The sequence below is a fragment of the Dermochelys coriacea genome, chromosome 3 (genome assembly GCF_009764565.3).
Source record: "Dermochelys coriacea isolate rDerCor1 chromosome 3, rDerCor1.pri.v4, whole genome shotgun sequence".
Lineage (NCBI taxonomy): Eukaryota > Metazoa > Chordata > Testudines > Dermochelyidae > Dermochelys > Dermochelys coriacea.
In genome coordinates this window covers 64521658-64541256 of record NC_050070.1, presented here as the reverse complement: position 1 = coordinate 64541256, position 19599 = coordinate 64521658, and the positions used below count along the sequence as shown (strand labels likewise).

Genomic DNA, 19599 nt, shown 5'->3' with positions numbered 1-19599 from the left:
ACAGCCTCCTTAGCTGTTTAACTGTCATGCTGCTGTTTTAACAGAATTAAGATTGGTTTTATTGAGATACCAAAGGTTACCATTTGGTTCAGTGTGCTCATTATTGTACCATTTCAGTAGATCACACAGATCTTGTTCAATGCTACCCTGAATATCTGTGTAGGTTGCATATGCTTACTCAGTGTGGCTCTTTGTCTCTCACTAGTGGTAGTTTGGCCACATATAAAGATTTGATTCTGCTAATGGCTTTAAGCTCACAGACTTAGATGTTTTATCTTAGGCAGTTGAGACGCATGGTTTTCGATCTAGAAAACTCAGCAGGGTAGATAAAAATCAGTGATTTATTTAAAAAAAAATTAAAATTAAAATGGATTTTTTAAAACCAGATTTTTTTAAAACTTTTTAAAATTATGATGTTTCTTTTAAAAAAAATAAATGTGTTCAAAATGAAATGTGAATTAAATACAAAATGTTAAGTTCCAAATTTATTATAGTCTCTCAAAACATTTTAAATAAAAAAATAAATATGCTGAATCCATGAGTCTCCATCAAAAACTCTTGAGTTTAAAGGCTGCTTTTCTGTCTAAAGAGAGAATCGGGGGGAAATGTCTAACTTGTGAGGTCAGGTTTTATAATTATGGTACAATGGGGTCAGCTTAAGTAACGTTTTAGACAGACTCTTGAAAATGAGACATAGCTGAGTAGAAACCTAAGCTCCATTCACTTACACTTAAATAAATTTCAAATTTTCCCCAGGCTGATCTGAAATAATCAGTTTAACTAAGTGACTTCAGTTAATATCTGTTTAGTAAATTATTTAGTTGTAAATGTAAAACATGTTTTGCTGAGACAAGTTTATGTATCCAGAACATTTATGATGGTTTTGTTTAATAAAAATAAATTTTGTTTGTTTAAATTCCAGTTACCATTAGAATGCCGCTGGACACAAATCATGAGCAAAAAGTTAATTATCTAGTAAATAAGTGACATCACCATTTTCTAACCTACTAAAATGTACAGTTAATAAGAATCTGAAAATATTAAGCTATATAATTTCTTAAATAAATGTATATAGTTACATTATACCATCCTAGGTAGCAAAAAGATGTACCAAATCTAGTGTAAAGGCTCTATTTAGTTGTAAATAAACGTGTTTTAAAGGTGTTATCAACCAGTGAGAAAGCACCTTTCTTTAGAAAATAACTAAAGAACAAATGGAAAAGTTGACTAATATCACCTCTTTAAATTGAGGCTTTCTACTTGGTGATTTATATCACTTTGATTTAAATCAGTCAACTCTGAATCTGAGGTTCAGTCTCCATTGCTGTGACCCACCCATGGGCATCTTTTTGACTCCAGTCAAGTGCCTTTTCTTACAATTATTCTTTTACCATCTCCATTTACTTAGATCTTACATGTAAAGGAGTGCTAAATCCACCACACGCTAGTTCAAAAGTCCATATCTGGTTTAATGAACGTGCAAGTGTCAAGACTATATGAGAAGAAAAGCTTAATATTAATCTTGATACATCTACCTCGCCAGTACTGTAGTTTAGTTTGACTTGTCACGCTCAGGCATACACACTTGATGCAATATACATAATCATAACTGCTGCTAACAACAAAGACTTCTCAAATATAAAAATTTTTTGCATAGGGAAGCTCTTCTCAAAAAGGCAAAAATGAAGGCTAAAAAGAAGCCACGAAGACGATCAGACAGCTCTGGAGGATATAATCTTTCGGATATTATTCAGAGTCCACCCTCCATAGGTTAGTGGCAAATGAACTTTCCTTTCAGGCATCACAAACTGTAGCATCAACTTTAATATGAAATACTATACTTCTGCTATCTGTTCATCTTTAGAAGAATTTCTTACTTAACACACACCTTTTTTTGTAAATATTCAGTATGGATTATAATGGTTTATTTAATGAATTATAGAATAAAGTGATGCTGTTTTTTTTCTTCCCTTTTTAAAGTGATACTTAACTTTGGCGCCAAACTTAATTTTTAGGAAAACAAGCCTTTTATAAAACTAAGACTAAAGGACATTTTTTCCATGTTTGTGGGGGTGGTGTTGTGGGGGGTTTTTTTGTAACTTAAATATTCCCCTATAATGTTGGCAGCCCAAACATTGAATCGCTACTTGAAACCCTAAAAGAAAATTAGTGGAATCTGATTAGCCGGTTGTTCAGTGTCCAGTTGGTGAGAAATAGAAAAAGTAAATGCATGCATTCCTTTTTCAAGCAAATAGTTTGTGTGAATCAGATTAGAGAAAGGAAGAGAGGGGGAAGCTATTTTATTCTGCACCATGATGCTTGAAAATTGATGGTTACCTGCAACTGTATAGGATTATGTAATGAACTGCCCTTTTTAGTTTTATATTTATAGTTTTATAATTTGTATAATGTTCAAAATATGATGCAATCTTCCAGGTCTATATGTTTTCTTATATAACCGTTGTATAACAATCCTGCTTTTCATGATATAGTTCTATGTTATATTCTTATCCAATACATTTTAGGTTTAATAAAATTGGATAAGGCTAACTCTGTGGAGTCGCTTCCAGAATTGCTGACATCTGATTCTGAAGGTAGTTATGCAGGAGTGAGTAGTCCCAGAGACTTACAATCCCCTGACTTCACAACAGGATTTCAAGCAGATAAAACTGAGGTATTTTGGTTCCTAAAAATCTTTTTTTTTTTTTTTTTAATTTTCTTACCTTAATGTTTTATTGCCTTTCTTTATGTGATTTAAAAAAATCCAAACCTTGATTATTTTTTTTTGTGCCTTTAGAAAGACAGTTTAGTCACATTCTCATCCTGAAATAGTTTTAAATGCTTGTTTATTTGTTAAAATAAACAAACAACAATCCTCTGTGGTTTTAAGATAGTGCTGATATTTTGTTTATGTATGGTATCAGGAGTTTTTAAACACCATGTTTCATTTTATACCCCTTTTGTTTTTTGAAATTTTCAACTCTCTGATGTCTTAGATTTATATTGTTTAAAATCCCTACTTCATTTTTATCTAAAAGAATAAAGAAACCTCTGATTTAGCAAAATAAAGCTAATTTTCTTAGCCTGATGTGTTTGTTAAAAAGATTACTGGTGAGGATAATTTTAAGAGGGTAATTAAAGAGAGGATTTATAAAGAGAAATGAAGTTCACAAGAATTGAGACTGATGCAAATCTGTGTGCATGTTAGTCTCCAGTATCAAAATTGTTATTTTAGATCTGTAACAAATCTCTAGGAGTAGTAGTATACTAGTTTATCTAGTAATGTATTTGAACCGTTCTAAGGTCATTCTTGTTTTTTGATGGATGCTGTCAATTAAAAATAATATAAATAATGCAGATTGAGCTGGGATTAATTAAAATACATCTGATGCTTCTGATATTTCATGTAAAGCCTCTTCATGTATACTTTAATATTTGTGACTTATGTCACTTCTAACATCACCCTTTTCTAAATGGAGAATAAACCCTGTTTCAATAGAATTCTTTTATGTTTCAGATGAAAGACAAAATGTATGTTCAGAGTATAAAAGCCCCCCATTCTAATAAAGAGATGAAATTATGTGAGGGATCATCAGCACTGAAAGAGTCTGTTCCACAGTCCATTCCCAGTATTAAAAACAACTCTGCAAGCTCTCCAAGTTGGGTTGCTACCTCTTTCAGGTACAGTAAAATTTATTGTAAGTAATTAGCTGGCAAGTACTGTGCTTTCTATTTGGTAAAAGATAGTGAACATTAGTAGTTTAATATTCTTGCTTATTTTCAAAGTGAAAAGTTAACTGTGTTTAAATTGATCATATGATACCAGCAACACTTGACATGTTGGCTAAAGATGCTGGCTTTCTTTTTGCAAATTGATATGCTTGCTTTCTCTTGAAGAATAATAAAGAACCATTAGATACATCTTAAAAGGGACACTGTCTCAAAGGGTTTTAAAATTTTAAAGTAGCTCTTTCTGTTAATTGGATCCTTTACTCCTCCAACCTTCAATTAAAAAATAGTACTACAGTATTGTGAGGTAACCATTCATTTTACAGTAGTGTTACTGCAGCAATTGGGGTTGTCACTGTAGTGTACCCTTTTTTTGAGGGGGATGTTTGACACGCAATTTTGAACATTATTGCGTTTGTAGGCGGTTTAAGGTCAAATTTGTTAGCTTCAGTTTCCTACATTAATAGATTCCTAATGTAGTTCTTCTAGTATTTTATCTACATGGATCTCACTGTAGGTGTGTGTGCCCCGTGTACATGAGCTTGGATTCTTTTGTTCAGCAGCGTCTGTTGGGTCTCTGCCTGTGCCCCCCATCTTCCACTTCCCAGGAGGGCAGAAGAGGAAAAGCAGCTTCAGACACCACTTGTTTCCTTACCACACATGGCAGAGAGATGGTGTGTGGTATCTGACTGCTTCCCTGTAGCTTTCTTAGAATAGGTTTAGAGTTTAGTGGTTTTTTCATTCCCAAAGATGGGACACTCTGTTTTGAAGTCTCACCTTGGCACCAATGTGGTGGTCTGTTGGCTTAAGTTAGGTCTCCAGGTTTTAAAATCTACCCTGCCTGTGAGGCAGCTATGCCTTTAAATGATGGACATACTAAATGCCTCTTTTGTCTAAGGGAAGGTCATAAATGTTCAATTTGTAGATATTTTTCTTGTGCAAAATGCCTGTGATGCCTGACTAAAATTATTTTTTATGGAGAACTCTATGAGGAATGATTCTGACTGAGGTCCTGCCTCGAAAGCAGTTGTTCTGAAGTCAATTTCAAATTAGTGCTCGAGCTACAAGAGATGCTATCTCAGGAACTAAGGGTTCTTCTGGCACCAGGAGATCTCGTGTTTCAGTGAAGCGTTCTGGTCTTTCACTGCAGTCCTTCTTCTGGTCAGTCAGTGACTTCTGCTGCCCAGGGTAAGGAGGAGTAGAGAACTTCAGCTGGTGCTTGGCAACAGTCATTGTCCCTAATACTGGCCAAAAAGAGGCAATTCTTCTGACTTGTCCAAATCTGCTCCTGGTAAGCCTGACAAGCACTGGAAATCTTCAGTGACTTGACTTGCAGTCATCTGCATAGTCCAGTCTCAATAACTGAAGCTCCTATCTCAATACCAATGACATTTGGTATCGTCTGACTTAAAATCTTAAGTACTATGTTGTAGTAAAAATATTCCATCTGCTGATGGATAGTACTGGTTTGCATAGTACCATCTTCGTCAATACCTTATTCCTGTACATTCAGCTGAACGTGAACTCCCAGGGCAACGCTGTGGCCGATAGGCCTAATGCATTTCTTGAATGCATAAACAGGGAATATTTTCATAATTCATAGATACTAAGGTCAGAAGGGACCATTCTGATCATCTAGTCCGACCTCCTGCACAGCGCAGGCCACAGAATGTCACCCAGCCACTCCTATGAAAAACCTCACCCATGTCTGAGCTATTGAAGTCCTTAAATCATGGTTCAAAACTTCAAGGAGCAGAGAAGCCTCCATCCAGTCAAACATGCCCCATGCTACAGAGGAAGGCAAAAAAACCTCCAGGGCCTCTCCAATCTGCCCTGGAGGAAAATTCCTTCCCGACCCCAAATATGGCAATCAGCTAAACCCTGAGCACATGGGCAAGATTCACCAGCCAGATACCCAGGAAAGAATTTTCTATAGTAAATCAGATCCCATCCATCTAATATCCCATCTCAGGGGATTTGGCCTATTTACCCTGAATATTTAAAGATCAATTACTTACCAAAATCCCATTATCCCATCATACCATCTCCTCCATAAACTTATCGAGTAGAATCTTAAAACCAGATAGATCTTTTGCCCCCACTGCTTCCCTTGGAAGGTTATTCCAAAACTTCACTCCTCTGATGGTTAAAAACCTTCGTCTGATTTCAAGTCTAAACTTCCTGGTGGCCAGTTTATACCCATTTGTTCTTGTGTCCACATTGGTGCTGAGCTTAAATAATTCCTCTCCCTCTCCTATATTTATCCCTCTGATATATTTATAGAGAGCAATCATATCTCCCCTCAACCTTCTTTTAGTTAGGCTAAACAAGCCAAGCTCCTTAAGTCTCCTTTCATAAGACAAGTTTTCCATTCCTCGGATCATCCTAGTAGCCCTTCTCTGTACCTGCTCCAGTTTGAATTCATCCTTTTTAAACATGGGAGACCAGAACTGCACACAGTATTCTAGGTGAGGTCTCACCAGTGCCTTGTATAACGGTACTAAAACCTCCTTATCCCTACTGGAAATGCCTCTCCTGCTGCATCCCAAAACCGCATTAGCTTTTTTCACAGCCATATCACATTGGCAGCTCATAGTCATCCTATGATCAACCAATACTCCAAGGTCCTTCTCCTCTTCCGTTACTTCTAATTGATGCGTCCCCAACTTATAACTAAAATTCTTGTTATTAATCCCTAAATGCATAACCTTACACTTCTCACTATTAAATTTCATCTTATTACTATTACTCCAGTTTACAAGGTCATCCAGATCCTCCTGTATAATATCCCGATCCTTCTCCGAATTGGCAATACCTCCTAGCTTTGTATCATCTGCAAACTTTATTAGCACACTCCCACTTTTTGTGCCAAGGTCAGTAATAAAAAGATTAAATAAGATTGGTCCCAAGACCGATCCCTGAGGAACTCCACTGGTAACCTCCCTCCAACCTGACAGTTCACCTTTCAGTAGGACCCGTTGCAGTCTCCCCTTTAACCAATTCCTTATCCACCTTTTGATGTTCATATTGATCCCCATCTTCTCCAATTTAACTAATAATTCCCCATGTGGCACGGTATCAAACGCCTTACTGAAATCTAGGTAAATTAGATCCACTGCATTTCCTTTATCTAAAAAGTCTGTTACTTTTTCAAAAAAGGAGATTAGGTTGGTTTGGCACGATCTACCTTTTGTAAAACCATGTTGTATTTTGTCCCATTTACCATTGACTTCAATGTCCTTAACTAATTTCTCCTTCAAAATTTTTTCCAGGACCTTGCATACTACAGATGTCTAACTGGCCTGTAGTTACCCGGATCACTTTTTTTTCCTTTCTTAAAAATAGGAACTATATTAGCAATTATCCAATCATTCGGAACTATTCCTGAGTTTACAGATTCATTAAAAATTCTTGCTAATGGGCTTGCAATTTCAGGTGCCAATTCCTTTAATATTCTTGGATGAAGATTATCTGGGCCCCCCGATTTAGTCCCATTAAGCTGTTTCAGTTTCGCTTCTACCTCTGATATGGTAATATCTACCTCTATATCCTCCTTCCCATTTGTCATGCGACCATTATCCCCAAGATCCTCTTTAGCCTTATTAAAGACTGAGGCAAAGTATTTGTTTGGATATTGGGCCATGCCTAGATTATCTTTAACCTCCGCTCCATCCTCAGTGTTAAGCGGCCCCACTTCTTCCTTCTTAGTTTTCTTCTTATTTATATGGCTATAGAACCTTTTACTATTGGTTTTAATTCCCTTTGCAAGGTCCAACTCTACGCGACTTTTAGCCTCTCTCACTTTATCCCTACATCTTCTGACCTCAATTAGGTAGCTTTCCTTGCTGATCCCTCCCATCTTCCACTCCCTGTATGCTTTCTGCTTCTTCATAATCACCTCTCTAAGATGCTTGCTCATCCAGCTTGGTCTACAACTCCTTCCTATGAATTTTTTCCCCTTTCTTGGGATACAGGCTTCCGATAGCTTCTGCAGTTTTGATTTAAAGTAATCCCAGGCCTCCTCTACCTTTTAGATCCATAAGTTCTTCAGTCCAATCCACTTCCCTAACTAATTGCCTTAATTTTTGAAAGTCAGCCCTTTTGAAATCAAAAACCCTAGTTGCAGATTTATTTTTCTTAATCCTTCCATTTAGTTTGAACTAAATTAGCTCATGATCACTTGAGCCAAGATTGTCCCCTACAACCATTTCTTCTATGAGGTCCTCGCTACTCACCAAAATTAAATCTAAAATGGCATCCCCTCTAGTCGGTTCAGCAACTACTTGATGAAGGAATCTATCAGCTATCGCATCTAGGAAAATCTGAGCCCTATTATTATTACTAGCACTGGTCCTCCAGTCTATATCTGGGAAGTTAAAGTCTCCCATGATCACGCAGTTTCCATGAGTATTTACTTGATTAAAGACATTAAAAAGGGCTCTATCCATATCCAAATTAGATCCCGGAGGTCTATAGCACACCCCAAGCACTATCGTAGGAGAGGCTTTACTAGTTTTCTTCCCCAATGTAATTTTTGCCCAGACGGACTCTGTCTTATCCATTGCATCGCTTCTTATTTCTTTACATTCTACCTCATCATTGATATACAATGCTACTCCACCACCTTTACCTTTGTTTCTGTCTTTCCTAAACAGCACATACCCTTCAATACCTGTAGTCCAGTCATAACTACTATTCCACCATGTTTCTGTTATCCCTATAATATCTGGTTTCACTTCCTGCACCAGTAGCTCTAGTTCCTCCATTTTGTTACCTAGACTCCTCGCATTGGTGTACAAACATCTTAATTTTTGCTGTTTGGCCTCACTCACATTTTGTACCCTATTAGGCACAGTCATTCTACAGCCAAAATAACCTATTAGACTAGTATCCACACCGCCCTCGCTCCTTATATACATTCTCCTATCCATGGCTGTATCCTTTCTTACTTCATCTTCTTCCCTCTCAATGCTAAAATCTGGCGTGGAGATTTTCTGGACATCTCCCGTCCATCTCCCCCCAATTCCTAGTTTAAAGCTCTCTTTATCAGTTGTGCCAGCCTCGATCCTAGAAGTCTATTTCCTTCCCTACTCAGATGAAGTCCATCCCGAGAGAACTGACCTCTGTCCGTGAATGCCTCCCAGTGGCCATACATCCCAAAGCCCTCCTTATAGCACCACTGCCTAAGCCATCTGTTGTCAGTCATAATCTTGTCAGACCTTTGTTGCCCTTCTCTAGGAACAGGAAGGATCCCGCTAAAGATCACCTGAGCCTCAATTTCCTTAAGTGTCTTCCCCAGCCTAGCATAGTCTCCCTTGATACTTTCCAGCGAGAATCTGGCTGTATCATTTGTTCCCACATGAAGGATAATTAGGGGATTCTTTCCCGCTCCCTTTAGGATCCTTTTCAACCTCAGGTCTACATCCCGTATTTTAGCACCCGGAAGACAGCACACCCTTCTATTCTCAGGATCAGCTCTAGTTACAGGCCTGTCTATTCTTCTCAATAAAGAGTCCCCGATCACATAGACCTGCCTTTTCCTGGTGACAGCGCTATTCTCCAGTCTCTCCCCTGTTCCCTCTGGCTGCAAGTTCTTTCCATTCCTATTTTCCCTTACAATCCTCTTCAACCCATCCTGTATCCTCCTGGGGCTCATATTTGGTGTAGTCTCCCTTGACTCTTCCCCTTTTTCTATAGGACTAGCCTCTCTTCTCTTCTTCCTTACCCTTCCACCTTCAACAAGTACCTGCTGAGCCCCTTCTTCATTTTCCAACTCTGCAAACCTGTTCCTAAGCTCTATTTCTCCTTCACTAGCCCGTCTTTTTCTCTGCCTGGTTCTTTGAGTCACATGTTTCCACTGACCACTTTCCTCATCCAGTCTCCCCTCAAAATTCCCCAGCCCTGCTTCCATCTGTGAGTCTGAGCTTTTCCCTTCAGATACCTCATATCTTTGCTCCATTATCTGCTCAAACCCCTTCCAAAACTCAACCAGACTTTCCACCTGCATCTCCAAACCTCGGATCTTTTCCTCCATCAGCTCTATCAGACGGCATTTCATGCAGAAAAATCTCTTACCGGTTCCCCCCTCATTTTATGTATGAGTAGGGAGGTTATTTTACATCTATATTTGGCACTGGTGGGACTGCTACAGGAATACCATATCCAGTTCTGGGGTCCACAATTCAAGAAGGATGTTGATAAGTTGGAGAGGGTTCAGAGTAGAGCCACGAGAATGATTAATTTTAGTGATACAAGGAGCTCAATCTGCTTAGCTTAACAAAGGTAAGGTTAAAGGATAACTTGATCGGTCTGAAAGTACGGTGGGGAAGAAATATTTGATGATGGGCTCTTCAGTTTAGCAGACAAAGGTATAACAAGTTCCAGTGGCTGGAAGTTGAAGCTAGACAAATTCAGACCGGAAATGAGGGATATGTTTTTAACCGTGAGGGTAATTAGCTATTTGAACAAATTTACCAAGAGCTGTTGTGGTCTCTCAATCACTAGCAACTTCTAAAGCAGGATTGGATGTTTTATCTAAAAGATAAAAGGTTAGCGCAAATGGGAATTTAATTCAGGGAATGACTATGGCCTGGGTTATGCAGGGCAGACTAGAAGATGATCACAATGGTCCCTTCTGGTCTTAGAATCTGTGAATACATTCTATACATTAACTGTGCCCTTCGTCAAAGGTACAGATTTTCCTAAAATTGAAGGTGACAGGAAAAAAATAAATACCCTTCAGGTACTTCAGAGCCTGCTAGTGAACACACACTTAGTCTTTGAGTGTGTGTGTGTGTGTGTGCCTCGTTCATTATCCATAATTATAAATTAAGGTATAACTAACAAAGCTCTTAATCTTACCATGTAGCTGTTCTTTATTTTTATACTTCAGTATCATAATTCAGTATTTGTATTATCATACACACATAGAAGTGTAGGGTTGTGGGTTTAAAAGTGCCATGACCTCAATGTCAGTATTTTATCTTCTTTAAACATGGGTTTTCAGAGACTTTTTCACTCAAAGTCCAACCTTATGTTTGTGAATCATTAGATAAAGCTTCATTAGTAATTTTCCTTATGTTGTGTTTTGAGGGGTGTCTTAATTTTAGGCCTTAATAATCATGTTTCCCAACAACATGCTCACTAGAACTGCTCACATTAGCAATGTACATGTGGGACATAAAATATAAATAATTTACCATGTATAAGGATTTTACATTAAATAAAAGAGAGCGTTGGCCTGTCACTATCAAAATACTGAAAGCTTCATTCCTAACCATATACAAATACAAGATCAGATTTCAGATCCACAATTCCCAGGCAAGCATGGTCTCTTGCTGCAGCATTACAATGAGATGCAGTGCTTCATGTCTCTGTGTGGCAGCATTGTCTGATGGAAGCATAATATTGAAGACAGCCTACTTCCTCATTCAGTGGGATAGACAGTATCCCTGTAATATTCTTTTGTTCTTAAGTTAGTTGATACATACTCCCAACTGTAGCTGTATCTCAACATAGTTTTTTGTCTGGGAATTACCTTGGGTGTTAAAAATTATTAAATTTTGTACATAAATTCTAAATGAGAAACTGAAAGAATGCTACCAAGTAATACTACACATATCTTCAAGTCACTAAAAATATCAAGCTTAAATCACTTTTTAATTTTTTACCTTTTAAGGGCAGAGTCGCTGAGACACCGAAGCAGCCTACACAAACTATTAATCTGGATTAAGCTGCCTGTCATTGCCAGAGGAGCACAAAGCAGCAAATTAAGGGTCACACTGACTTGCAGTTGGTTTGGAGTCTTGTATTAGACTATGCTGTCTGAAGGGAGGGCGAGGAGAACTCTGTCCAAGGGTCCCTGTGTTTCTCTGATTTTAAATGCCTTCCACATGCTCCTGCCTCATTTCCCCTGGCAGTGATGTCAAAGCACAGTGGAACCAAGACAGCAGTGCCGTGGGGAGCCTTTCAAGCAGTAATGCCCTAGGTTATCCTCTGGCTGTGGAAATTTTAAGGAGCTGTGACAATTGGGCCAAGTAATCCTACCAATGAGAACTCTGCACCCAGGTGTCCAATTTTTCATACCACTGACTCATTAAAACAACTAGCATTGTTACATACAAATCAGCTGTAAAGGGATGCTGGTGACTTAATTACCCCATCACACTGGCCCCATTTAAGAGTTACAGCCTATATAATTGTAGCAGTTAAATTAGCTACGGTATGATAGTTGAATTTGTTCAAATGTAGCATATAACAAGGTTTCGGTTTTAACTATAAAGAAAGTTTAAAGTGTCTGCGTTGTTCTGCTAAGATCATTTGGAGAAACATGATAGATATTAAATTTCTCAAATGACCTTGTATTAAATTAATTTCCTTATAAATTTAAGGATTTACTTGTAAATTCTTAGAAAATTCACACTGTCCTCAGAGTAAGTGCTGTAATTTGGGAAGGGGGAGGGATAACAAATATTTTCCATACAAAACAATAAGGTTTAATTGCTTCTTTAAGTGCAAAGTGGAATTTTGCCTTAACTGTGGAGTTGTGACCAATGTCTCCATAATATTTAAGTTACTAGCTAACTACTAAATAAGTTTCCTAGTTTTAAATATCTTATTTACAATGGTTTTTAAAAAGTAATCACACTTTGCCTCTTGTTTCACATTGTAATGAATCTTGGAAGTATTTTTATGTATTCTGTATATACACATATATAAAGTTTTTTTTTGTCAGAAACATTCTATTTGAGGTTTGCCATAATTGAGGAAATAGACATACGATGGTACCCGGATGTATAATTTAAGTATGACTTAGAAGATTTCAGTGAAGTTTGGAAACTGTGGAATGTAAGTAAAAATGAATGCTTTGAAAGGTAATTTTTTATTTTTCATTCAGCCCTGCCAGCCCTCCTGCTGTGGATCTAAGAACCATCATGGAACTTGAAGAAAATATGCAGAAGTGTGGAACTATGCCAAAGACAAATGCAGGGTTGGTAAAAAACCAATATCTATAAAAAAAGGAGAGATGTTGAAGAATAGGCCATTATGGATTTACTTAGCAGTTCAGATGGGTTGAGATTTAAAAGAAGAAGAAGAAAAAAATCTTCTTGTCCTTTTTTGTGTTTGCACAGCTTCGTTTGTTCATTTTGTTATGGCATTTCTGTGCATGCATTTAAAATGCATTTCTGTCTGCAATAGCCTGATTTATCTAGTTAGTGCAGAACCTTTTGTTGGACTCTGGAGACATAACTGGAAAGATTAATAAAATAACAGATATGTGGGATCAGTGGCCTAGCTGGCTAACCTTTCTGCTCTCTGTCTATCCCCACTCAAAAATAATCTAAATTTCCATCTGGTTGCTCTCCAGGTACCATTTGTTTCACACCACCTCCTCCAGCCTCCCCAGTTGCATGGTATTTTCCCAAAGAGTATCACTGGTATGGATGGGGGAGATGATTTCAGTGCAGACTGGACATTTTGCAGGGTTTTTTTTGCCCACATACTAGCCTGAATGACACCCATCTGTGGATTTTAGGGAGCAAACACAAGATAGAATGAAATAAGAAGACCATTTTGGAAACAAAACTCATGGTAGAGCAAAACGTCAGACTAGAAACACTCAGCAAAACTGCACATACAAAACCAAAAATTTAATTAGTGGGGTTTTTTTGTTTTTTTTTTTTGTTGTTTTTTTGTTTTTTTTTTTTTTTTGAAGCGTCATCGCCCACATGTGGCAGTGCTTAATGATTCTGCCTTCGTCAGAGAAAGGGGAACATCCTGGGAAGCCTCCACCATCTCGCTATTAGGAGCATGTGACAGTGTAATGTCTGGAGGAAGTTCTCATTCCTTGTATGCCCAAGCAAGCAACTGACTTCCCTTCCACCCTAAAAACACAAAAACCACCCAACATATAGACTTCTAGTGTTTCAGGTGGCCTCTACATATTCCACTTTGTGCTATGCTATTGGCACTTCTGGTGCCAAGATGTAGAATCTTGTGAAGAGCAGTGTCCCTTGGGATGCATCCCACTTTCCCATCATGGAGGACTCTGAAACTACAAAAAGGGAGAGAGTCCCAGTTACCCTTCAGTTTCTTCTTAACGGCTGAAGAGTCTAGGATTGTCCTCACTGGAGATGTATAGGTATAGATATAGATATATAAAATAGTCCTGAAATGGCAGAGGCAAAAAATATATATAATATATTTTTGCCTCTGCCATTTCAGGACTATTTTTTTGGTTAAATTATGAGTCAGCTGTCCTCCTTTTTTTATTTTTGTTTGTTTTTGTTTAAAAAAAAAAATAAAGAAAAGATGCCTGTTATCTGGACCCACACAAAGTCTCCAACGTCTCTGCTGATGAGGGGAGGCTCCATAGGCCCAGTTGACTAAGTTTGGCATTAAGTCCAGCATTGACTTAAGAGAACTGCTCACCTAAGTGGCTCTTTATCTGTTTTGAAGCAATGTTAAAGTCCCTGGCTGACTAAGCTCAGTGATTTTCTAGCATACTCAATGAGAAACAAGTTCCTGAATTAGTCTGGTTCAACCTAATTTAGTGCTGAAGATTTTGCGGTTTACCCTAAACCACATGCTAGAAGTAATCTGGTGCCAGCATTGGCAGTGCTAGGTCCTCAGATCCATCCATGTCACAAGTCTGGTGCTGATAAACTAGCACCTTTTGGGTACTAGTGAACTACTAGTTTTGAAGTTTTGCCTAATACTAAGAGCACTAATGTCCTTAGTTTCACCAATTACTTTGGTAAACTGTTAGTTGAAGTTGCTCTCTACCCAGCTTTAGTGAAAATAGGATCCCCTAATCCATCTGAGTTAATGTAGTTTGGTGTCAACGGTACTAGATATGTCATTCTGTTTCGCTATCACCTGCCAGTGCTGGATCATTGGATCTGCATGCTTCTCCTATTTATGTATGATCAGCCGCACATTGACAGGAGCCTCTCAATTTCCAGAGCAGCTTGTGTGTGTTTGGAGATTGTGGGGAGTGGACGCAACTCCTGACACCTCTGCAATGAAAGTCTCCATTCCAGTCATATTGGGCTTCCTGATGATGCATCTTTGGCCCTTTAACCTCAAACCTATTCTGCTATATTGCTAGAAAGACCTCTGTGGGCTTTCATCCTTCCTTGAACTTGGTCATCTGTACTAGATACCTCAAAAGGGTTCTCATATTTTTTTGTAAACTTACCTGAACGTGCACTCAGGTAGTCACAATGGCCAATGGAAAAATACTTAACGTGAAAGTTTCAGATTATCAACTGAGGATATATCCCAGCGAGTTTTCTTAATTCAGTGAACACCTATTGTCTCCAATTCTGCCTCAGGGTCAAACAAAACCCACTGTCATTGACCGTACTCCCTTTTCTTACTGGAATCTGGAATTCTTCTGCCTTCCCTCTGATTCCATTGGTTGAGGAGGTCTGTCTGGAGGTCAGTCACAATGATTTCCTGAACTAGGGAAGGAACTGAAGGATATCTGGGCCAGTCCTTACTTTTTATGCTCTTGGGATCCTTGAAAGGGGCAGGGAGGGAAGGGAGAGTATCCTCAAAGGGCCCTGCTCTTCAGAAGATTCTGCAACTTGACGCTAGAGGCACCAGTGCTTCAACTGTGAATATGTAGACGATACACTCGAATAACGGTTGCTGGTAAATAACCTGTCTTTTGAGGTTAGAATTTTAAATTATCAGTTTTCTCTTTTCCAATTGTCATTTTAATTCATAGTAAACCTGCTTCTCATGGAATCAAGCTTTCTCAGAAGCAAAGAAAAATGATTGCCATGGCGGCTAAGGATAACGGCTCAGTTACAAACAGCCTGGAGACTACTTCCATTACAGCCACGCCACCCACACCTACGAAAGTTACAAAACCAGGGAGCGCATGGTATGTCATCTTAGTTAATTCAGTTTATTTATCTTTGTGTTGATGGTTCCTTTGGTGCAGTATTTTTTTTTATTTTTTTTTTTAAGATGACACAACTTCTATTTAATTACAAGAAAACAGTGGTGTTTCTACTTTTGTACATTTAGCTTAAAAATTTTAAACAGGAATTGTGGGTGGTGGCGGTGATTGTGACTCAATGTTCTGTGACAAAGTTCCTGCTCTACCTTGGTGGGTCTTGCGCTTATTAGCAGATTTGCTCGCCTTGGAGCTTCGTGGCAGCCCTCAGCTTGGCCGTTTTTCTGAATTCACAGTCCAGGTAGACTAGGAGTTGGGAGGATTTGGGGGGAACCCAGGCCCGCCCTCTACTCCAGGTTCCAGCCCAGGGTCCTGTGGAATGCAGCTGTCTAGAGTGCCTCCTGGAACAGCTGAGTGACAGCTACAACTCTCTGGGCTACTTCCCCATGGCCTCCTCCCAACACCTTCTTTATCCTCACCATAGGACCCTCCTCCTGGTGTCTGATAATGCTTGTACACCTCAGTCCTCCAACAGTCCACGTTCTCACTCTCAGCTCCTAGTGCCTCTTGCTTCCAGTTCTTCACATGCACACCACAAACTGAAGTGAGCTCCTTTTTAAAACCCATTGATTCTAGCAGCTTTTTGATTGGCTGCAGGTGTTCTAATCAGCCTGTCTTAATTGCCTTCCCTGTTACCTTACCCAGGGAAAAGGGGCCTACTTAGCCTGGGGCTAATATATCTGCCTTCTATTACTCTTCTATAGCCATCTGGCCTGACCCTGTCACATATCCCCCCACCCCCGGCTCAACACTACAGGGTTGGGCAACTTGGGACATCAGGCAGTGTACTCGTGACAAGTCATCTGCATTGCCATGGTGGCTTCCAGCCCGGTGTTGTATGGTGAATTGGAAAGGTTGTAGGGACAGGAACCATCTGGTCACCCTTGCTTTCTACTCTTTATTTCGCTGCATCCAGTGGAGGGGTGCATGGTCGGTCACAAGGGTAAACGGTTGTCCCAGAATGTAATAACATATGTTTCCATGGCCCATTTCACAGCTAGGCACTCTTTCAACCACGGCATACTTCTGCTCTCTCGGGAGGAGTTTTCTGCTGAGGTTGAGGATTGGGTGTTCTTCATCTCCAACTATCAGCAATAGGACAGCTCCCAATCCTACTTCAGATCCATCTGTTTGTAAAATGAATTCTTTGTTGAAGTCTGGGGTTATAAGCACAGGGTTACTGCAGAGGGCTGTCTGTAGATCCATGAATGCTTTCTCTGCGGCATCTGTCTACTTCACCATGTCTGGACCCTGGGTTTTTATCAGGTCTGTCGGGACTCGCTCTGATAGCAAAATGGGGAATAAATCTTCGGTAGTACCCCACCACACCCAGGAATGTCCGGACTTGCTTTTTCCGATTTGGCCGGAGCCAATTTTGGATAGCCTCTAGATTGTTTAGCTGGGGCTTGACCATGCCCCTTCCTACAATGTAGCCAAGGTATTTAGCCTCGGCTAGCCCTATAGCACACTTGGCTGGGTTGGCTGTGAGGCCAGCCTGTCTTAGCGTGTCCAGAACCGCTTCCACCTTTCCTAAGTGGGTTTCCCAGTCGGGAGTGTGAATAATCACATCATACAGGTATGCCGTTGCATAATTGGTATGGGGCCGTAGGAGCTTGTCCATAAGACGCGGAAGGTGTCAGGTGCCCCATGCAGTCCAAAAGGAAGAACAGTATATTGAAACAGACCCTCTGGTGTAGAGAATGCCGTCTTTTCTTTCGCATCTTTGGCAAGGGGAATCTGCCAGTATCCCTTTGTTAAATCAAGGGTGGTCAAAAATCGGGCATTGCCCAGGCGGTCAACTGACTCATCGATACGGGGTATGGGATATGCATCGAATTTGGATATCTCATTCAGCCGGCGAAAGTCATTACAAAACCTAGTGGTGCCATCTAGTTTGGGCACCAACACAATCGGGCTTGACCACTGACTGTGGGACTCTTCGATGACTCTCAGCTCCAACATCCTTTTTACCTCTTCCTTGATCTCCTCCCTTTTTGCTGCTGGGACCCAACAGGGTTTTAAAGTTACCTTTGCCCCAGGGTCTGTGATAATGTGGTGATATGCTTCAGTGGTCCAGCCTGGCTTGGTTGAAAACACATCCTGGTATCGGTTGATCATCTCAGTTACCTCCTTCTGGTTTGGTGTCAGATCAGTGGATATCCTGATCTGCACCTGCATATTATTTCCCTGGATCGGGGTCTCTTGGGCCACTACACATGCCTCTCATTGGTGCCAAGGCTTTAAGAGGTTAATGTGATAAATTTGTTCTTGTTTCCGGCATCCTGGCTGCCGCACCTTGTAGGCTACTTCCCCCACGGGTTCAACCACCTGATAGGGCCCCTGCCATTGGGCCAAAAGCTTGCTTTCAACACCATCACCCGATCCTCTGGTTGGAACTGTCAAACTTTTGCCTGGCAATTGTAATGGGTTTGCTGGGCCTTCTGCGCCTTTTCCAAATGTTCCTGTACAATAGGGGTGACCAGGGCTATCCGTTCTCGCATCTGCAACACATGGTCAATTATATTTCTTCCCTCATTGGGTTCCTCTTCCCAGATTTCTTTTGCAATATCTAGTATGCCACGGGGGTGACGTCCGTATAATAGTTCAAAGGAGGAAAACCCAGTTGAGGCCTGAGGTACCTCCCGGATTGCAAACATAAGGTGGGGTAATAGGGTGTCCCAATCCTTCCCGTCTAGACTTACCACTATCATTGCCTTGAGAGTTCGGTTAAACCTTTCTACCAGCCCATCGGTCTGCGGATGATAGCCTGAAGTTCTCAGGGTATGTATATGAAGCAGCGTACAAAGATCCTTCATTAGCGTCGACATAAATGGGGTACCTTGGTCTATTAATATCTTCTTTGATAGCCCCACTCGGGCAAAGATCCCCACCAACTCTTCAGCTATCGTTTTAAGAGGCCATGTTCCACAGGGGGACGGCTTCTGGGTAGCGAGTAGCATAATCCAGAACGACAACTATATATTGGTGGCCCTGGGCTGTCTTCTCCAGGGGTCTCACTAGGTCCATGGCTATTCGCTCGAAGGGGACCTCTATGATGGGAAGGGGTACTAAAGGTGCCCTCAAGTGGGGATGGGGACTGTGCAGCTGACACTCCGGGCAGGCCGCACAGTACCTCCGCACTTCATATACTCTGGGCCAGAAGAATCGTCGCAGGACCCGTGCCAGGGTCTTCTCTACCCCCAGGTGCCCCCCAAAAAGATGACTATGGGCCAGACTTAATACAGCATTCTGATGTTTTTGAGGTACTAGGATCTGCTGTACCTTCTGCCCCTGTACTGGTGCAACCTGGTATAAGAGAGTCTTCTTCATTATGAAGTAGGGTCCTAGTCCCTGGGTTTTCCCTTCCACGGGGACCCCATCTATTTCGGTCACCTTCTTCCTAATGTTGTCGAACCTTGGGTCTTCAGCCTGGTCCCGTCCAAAATTTCCTCTCCTGGGGCTAATCTGCCCGAGATCTAGGGGGCTAGTCTCTGTTGCCTCTACTGGTTCAGAGGCGTTAGGGTGAGGGTCAGACTCGGGTGCTTCTCCCTCCTGGGTGGCCTCCTTTTCAGCTGCTCGGGTCTGCCTACCTACGAGTGCGACCCTCTGGCTTTGGGCCAGTATTTGAACAGAACAGGTAATGAACAGAACAGGTAATCATCACGTGCAATGAGTTTTACCTAGAGAGGTGGTGGAATCTCCATCCTTACAGGTTTTTAAGGTCTGGCTTGACAAAGCCGTGGCTGGGATGATTTAGTTGGTGTTGGTCCTGCTTTGAGCAGGGGATTGGACTAGATGACCTCCTGAGGTTTCTTCCAACCCTAATGTTCTGTGATTCTATGATTCTAAGAAATGATCCATCCATGAACTTATCTAGTTTTTGTTTTTGAACCCTGTTATAG

At 40.5% G+C, this 19599-nt stretch overlaps 1 protein-coding gene across 5 annotated transcripts in view; it reads left to right on the top strand.

The window, feature by feature from the left end:
- The window catches only part of IBTK (inhibitor of Bruton tyrosine kinase), a 106959-nt gene that overhangs the window by 62759 nt on the left and 24601 nt on the right, over positions 1-19599 (top strand). For 4 of the 5 annotated variants that reach the window (XM_038394853.2, XM_043510560.1, XM_043510558.1 and 1 more), the window contains 5 exons: positions 1658-1770; positions 2526-2674; positions 3518-3681; positions 12626-12718; positions 15464-15622. In XM_038394853.2, the coding sequence (XP_038250781.1) occupies positions 1658-1770; positions 2526-2674; positions 3518-3681; positions 12626-12718; positions 15464-15622 (678 nt within the window). Of the gene's footprint in view, positions 1-1657; positions 1771-2525; positions 2675-3517; positions 3682-11407; positions 11777-12625; positions 12719-15463; positions 15623-19599 lie in introns of those variants that run through there. The other variant, XM_043510561.1, reaches the window with a different exon arrangement.